At 41.4% G+C, this 5,800-nt stretch overlaps 1 protein-coding gene across 4 annotated transcripts in view; it reads right to left on the bottom strand.

Annotated features, from left to right (window-relative positions):
- Positions 1–4,152, bottom strand: part of LOC309856438 (P2R1A-PPP2R2A-interacting phosphatase regulator 1-like) — a 66,735-nt gene extending 62,583 nt beyond the window's left edge. For 3 of the 4 annotated variants that reach the window (XR_014307206.1, XM_082717659.1, XM_082717657.1), the window contains exons 1-2: positions 4,049–4,152; positions 1,264–1,450 (exon numbers count right to left, since the gene is read on the bottom strand). Coding sequence is in view for 3 of the 4 variants with exons in the window: in XM_082717659.1 (XP_082573785.1) it covers positions 1,264–1,450; positions 4,049–4,097 (236 nt within the window). In the remaining variant the exon portion in view is untranslated. Of the gene's footprint in view, positions 1–1,263; positions 1,451–1,765; positions 1,828–4,048 lie in introns of those variants that run through there. The other variant, XM_082717658.1, reaches the window with a different exon arrangement.
- Between the last annotated feature and the right edge of the window lie 1,648 nt (positions 4,153–5,800).

The raw sequence follows: 5,800 nt of genomic DNA on the forward strand, positions 1-5,800 counted from the left end.
AGCCCTGTGTCGGGCTCCATGCTCAGCACAGAATCTGCTTGAGTTTCTCTCTCCTTCTCCCTCTGCTCCTCCCCCCAAACTCGCACTCTCTCTAAAATAAACAAATCTTTTTTTAAAAGCTTAGAAGCTGATTAGTAGTGGACAAATCACTAGCTTAGGAAATCAGGAGGTACAGGTTCCTTGTACTGGCTCTGTTACTTGTCATTTTAGAGACTTATGGGCCTCAGTTTCCTCATACGTTAAATAAGGAGGGTAGGTCTGGTATCCAAGTTCACTTCTGACAGTTGTGATTTGTACCTATCAATTAGAAAGATGCTAGAAAAGGGAGGAGCAAAGTTACTAACACAGGGATTGAGTGAATTTTTCAAACACTTTTACAATACTGATAAAACTTTATGATGCTGCGATGTGAGATCCAAAATCTTACTTTCAAATTCTGTTTTAAGAAATTATAAGCACATGTCATGCCAGACTTTTGGGTATGTGCAGGAAATCGTTAACCATCAGTTAGAATGGTGTTTCTAAATCTTACGCTTTTCATTATCAGCATTCTAAGGAGCTGTTTTTGACACCACCCCCCCATTACTCCCTCTTGAAAATTTTCACGATATTTTTGTATTTATAGCTGTGGCTCATACATAAAAAGAGCAAGATTTTTTTTTTCACATATCCCCAAGAACCAAGTTGGGGGCAGTATTGGCCATTGAGAACGCAAAATTTAGGAGATCAAGTTTCTGTGGTACCTAAACTTTTTGTTCAAATAAAAACTGGGTGTAAAACAGGTCCAAGCTAAAAAAAAAAAAAAAAAAAAAAAAAAAAAGTCCAAGCTTTTTCGCTTGTCAACCATTTTCATTTGCTGGAGGTGAAGGTCAGAGGTGACAAAGCAGCTGAGAGAATGACAGAAAATTACAGTCATCACAGAAGATCTCGAGGCGAGGGTGGGGAATGCTCAGCTTCTTCAAAGGAGTGGGTAAGAGGTGGGGTGAAGTTAGAAAAGTGGTGCTCCACACCAATAGGTTGCTGCTTTTGGGTCCTGGTGGACTGTCAGAAGAGGACTTCCAGGTTCACATGTGTGTCAGCCTCAGGGTAGGTGTGCGCTCTCCCTCCAGCCAGCCCATCCCACTCCCCCCAAAGCTGAGCGTGAGATCTCCGGCGAGCAGGAACAAGAGAGATACCTGTAGAACCCCGAGGGAGAAACGCATGGGAATGCTTTATCTGAAGTCTCTTTCCCCACCTCCTGCCACCCACCCCCTGCTTGCTCACCCAAGCCCACTGATCAAAGGGGCGCTGTTGGATCTTCTCAGCATGTCATCTTTGGTGGCTGAACTCGACAGCAGCTCCAAGTCTAGTTCCATTTTCTCTTGTGCCATGTCCGCGTCGAGGAAGAAACCACTGCTTGGTTGGAAGTTCTCAAGGTTTTCTGGCTCCCATTCACGCAAGGACAAGTCAGCTGGGTGAGGAGTTGTGGACAGACAGGAAAGGGCGGAAAAGAGAAGAAAGGAGGAACCTCTTAGACGTGTGAGGCGCTCATTTTTGCAGTCCTACCTACCATCCCTAATACCAGTGGGCACAAAGTAGGGGGCAGGACTGGCTCAGAACCTCCTACCCCCCAACCTCGGGGTCCCTAACGCTGAGAAGATCCTCCACCTCAAAGTCCATAATGAAAATGAGGAATTTATCTTAGTCACCCCCGCGAATCGTTCTTTATTTCTCTCAGCAGAGGAAACCCCAAGTAAGGCTTTCCGGCCAAAACAAAAACTACAACCTGTCGCCTTAGAGAATCCGTCGGGTGCCGCCCCTCTGCGCCTGCGCCCCGTGCCCGGCCCGCTGACGCATGCTTATTACGCAAGCAATGAGAGTCAATGAGGGCGCCTTTGTCGGCCTCACCCGGGGCGCACGCGCAGTCTTAGGAGCCGCCTTTTTACCCCAAGCCCAGTCTTCTCTTTATTCCTAGTGGAGATTCACCGTGGTTGTTCCTCTGCTGCAGTGTGAATCCTGGGATCATTTCACTGACCGTTATTCAGGAAAGAAAGGGTGGGGAGGAGTAAGCTGTATGGGAGCGCTGTCCTTCCTGCGCTATGTCTAATACTCAGTCTACCCAGTTTTGATTAGCCCATTATCCTCTTGTAACTGAGGCCGATAAGCTTGTGAACTCCCATGACGAATTTTTCCATTCTGTTATAGCCAACACTACACAATTGTCATTTTAAAATGCTCTACGTCTGGGGAGAAAAAGCAAGCCAACCCAAGCCCTGCCACCTGCTCCTAAAGTGCCCCGGTAGGGCGCCAACCCGATTGAACCAATTGTGCGGACGAAACATTGTTTTACATGTGATCTCATTGTCTGGTTTTAAACCATAATCGTAAGTGTATTTTTACACTAACTAAAATTTAGCTTCTCAAAGCTATTCATCTAAGAACATGCTTTGAGTTAGAGAAGCTTATTAAAACAAATAACTCAGAATTTAGTACCGTCCAAATCAGGGTTTCCATTTAATAATGCTGTCATGGCTCAAACATTGTAAGAATTGCTCTTTTAGAATTTTTCACCACCAGTTAGTGAGCCACAATGAGTACTGAAATCTGAACTGCATGCTAATAATTTTGTAAAACCATACCTTTTAAAAAGGAACCATTTGGAAGACTGGCACAGAAGGCAAGTGTAACTACTGAAATGAGAGTTATTAATTAAAGTAATCATTACGTGGTATAGCACTTTGCAGTTTAAAAAATGTCTTCACATATTTATCTCAATTGGTTCAATCATGAACCCTGCTCAGCTAATCAGTGGTGAACTTAAAATAATGGGATTATCTTGAAACAGTTCAAGACAAGTTATGACATGAATGATCATAATCATTCCTCATTCATTCTGAGAATAGGATAAGAAAAGCTTAATTATATTAGGCAGAATTGGGTTATCTAAATCCCAGACATGAGGACGATTTGGAGTCTCCTTTCCTGATGTAAGACAGGTTAACAATAGCTACCATTTTTCATACACTTAATTATATGCCAGGCACTGTCCTAAGCACTTTAAATATGTGATTACATTTAATGCTTACAGTAACTCTGTGAGGTGGTCACCATCACAATGCCTGTTTTGCAAAGGAGGAAACTGAAGCCCAGAGGGGTTACCCAAGTTATAACTGCTAAGCAGCAATGCCAAGTTTCCCCTGCCCTCCTGTTTAAGTGAAAAGACAGATGAGGTGCCTCTGGATATTTCTCTGGATACTATTTCTGTACTCATAAACACTTTGATAAATATTTATTAGATTAATTTATGAATAAACGCAGGTTTAAATAACCTGACAGTCACAGCTATTGTGTAAAGCAGGCAAGTCATTTCTGTTTCACAGCTGATAAAATTCTAGAGAGATTAATGGCATGTAATTAGGTAGCAGTAGAATCTGAGCTGATACAAAGATCTGATCTGTTAAAGTTCCCAGGGTACCTGGAAAAGTTACAAAAGATGACAGTTAAAGCTGAGTAAAGGCAGGGTGAAGGTAGAAGGCTGTGGTAAAATACAGAACAGAGGTCAAAGCCAAACTGAATAGCAGAAAAATGGTGGGTCCACCAGAAAACAAGTAAATCTTCCCTCCATTCTACTGCTCATTTTACTTTTCAAAGAGTTTGTTAATATTCGTGGCAAGTAATAAGGTTTAATGGATATATTTTGAACGGATAGACAATCTCATCATGCCTATGCATCACAAATATTAATTTTTAAAAATCTAAGTACAAGAACACTAAGAAAATAGATAATAAAATGACAAGGAAATAGCAACGGAGAGACTTTCAAGAAAAGAGGTCGTAATATGAAATGCCTACATGCTTGAGATGGCAAGAAGTATTCAGCTATTATCAAAGAGGAGGAATTCTCTAACTAAAGTGTAGCCGAATGCCAGGAATCCGTAGTATGTATACAAATTAGAATGTCTAAAGGAACAAGTACTGGAAAAACAATTCTATATACTACAGTGGCAAACAACATTTAAAGAAATTATTTTTACTTCTCCCCCCTCTCTTCATGCATTATTATACTAACCGAGCTCTGTGTCATGATCATCTCCTGCTGTTCCATAGCAATATTCCATGATCTTAGGTGGCTGGTTTACTTAGATCTATACTTTGCTGCTTATGCTGCTCCTGTCTTTGCTTGTCCCAGTCTGCTGACATTTGCACCAGGCCTCTTACTTATGAAAGGTGTCCCACAAATATGTCATAATCTGTTGTTTAGTTTGTCAGTGGTCATGGCAACTTTTAAGCAACTGGTTAACCTTTAGTTATCATAAGAGCAAGTCAAAGACAAGTTGAACCCAAGCCCACAAAACACAAATACCCCAAACCTCCCAATGATTTACATGAAGGGTAAAAGAAACTAGGTAGGCAAGAATGATATGAATAGAATCTGGAAATAATGGCCAAAATAGCATCCATCTTCTCACATGTCCTTGAGTTTCTCCTAATTGTTAAGCTTCCCAAGAGTTAGGGATTATTTTTTTAAAGATTTAATTTATTTATTTGAGAGAGAACATACATGAGAGAGAGCATGAGTAGGGGAGAGGGGCAGAGAGAGGGGGAAGAAGACTCCCAGATGAGCAGGGAGCCTGATGCGATGCAGGGCTTGATTTCAGGACCCTGGGATCAGGACCTGAGCCAAAGGCAGGTGCTTAGCCAACTGAGCTACCTAGGCACTCCTGTAAGTTAGGGATTCTACTAAATTGTTTGACTCTTCAGAGTTAGGAACTCTGCATGTGGGCAACAGATGATTATTTACTAGCTATTGTGAACAATAGAATGTACTACATTTTTTTGAGCAGATGAGGAGGTTGCTGAGATCTTGAGATAAAAAGAGCTACATAAATTGACCAAAACACCGCTTGCTTTTCTAATTCAGTTGACAGAAAAATATAGGCAATCTAAAGGAAACGATCCAAAAACTCTTAAAAACTCTGTATTATAGGCAGCAAATATTAACACCGAAGAATAAAATGATTAGGCTTGGCAAGTTTAATACGGGACAACAAAGTTGAAGAGGCAGGAAAAACTCTTTTTGTTTAATTTTGAAACCAATTCTATAACTATTAAATTTTCTACATTTCTCCGTATGTATGATTAACACAATATAATACCATCTTTATCCCAGGGCCATTCAAGTAGTGAAGATTATATTTCTAAAGCTCTTAGAATGGAGCCTAGCACACAGTAACTGCTATGTGGGTGTTTGTTAAATAAAATAAATAATTCCAGGCCTCACACATACTGAATGGCTATTGTTAGGGTCTCAGTAAATCCTAGAAAGGAAAAAAAAATGGCTCTGTTCCTTGTTCTTCAGGACGTTTCCTAATATTGTTGAAGCTAACAGTGCTTGTAAAATGGAGATGAGTGCTTGCCACTTGTTATATGAACTCTCATTAGAGTCTCTTTATTTTTACACCATTGCTTTTGTTTTTTCATTTCCTTTGGTCTAGTGCATCCAAATGGATTATCTGAAAAAGAAATCAGCACCTCTAAAGACCAACAAAATCAAGGGATTTAAGAAACGGGCGGAGATCAGAGTTCAGAGCAAACAAATTGGCACTGAAAAAAACCTCCTGGAAACCACAAGTTTCTATTTCCCGTGAATATCGGCCCAAACTCCTCTGAACGAAGATGCTCCAGGTCTCCAAACTATTGGTTCTTTTCAAAATCGGGCGCCAGGGTCCCCCGGCCAATGCCAGAGAGGAAGGCGCCGGGCCCCCTGGAAACGCTCCTCCCCTTTGGAGGAGGTTTGCTGGGCGGGGCTCCCACGCATGCT

This window comes from Mustela nivalis (genome assembly GCF_964662115.1).
Source record: "Mustela nivalis genome assembly, chromosome: X".
NCBI lineage: Eukaryota > Metazoa > Chordata > Mammalia > Carnivora > Mustelidae > Mustela > Mustela nivalis.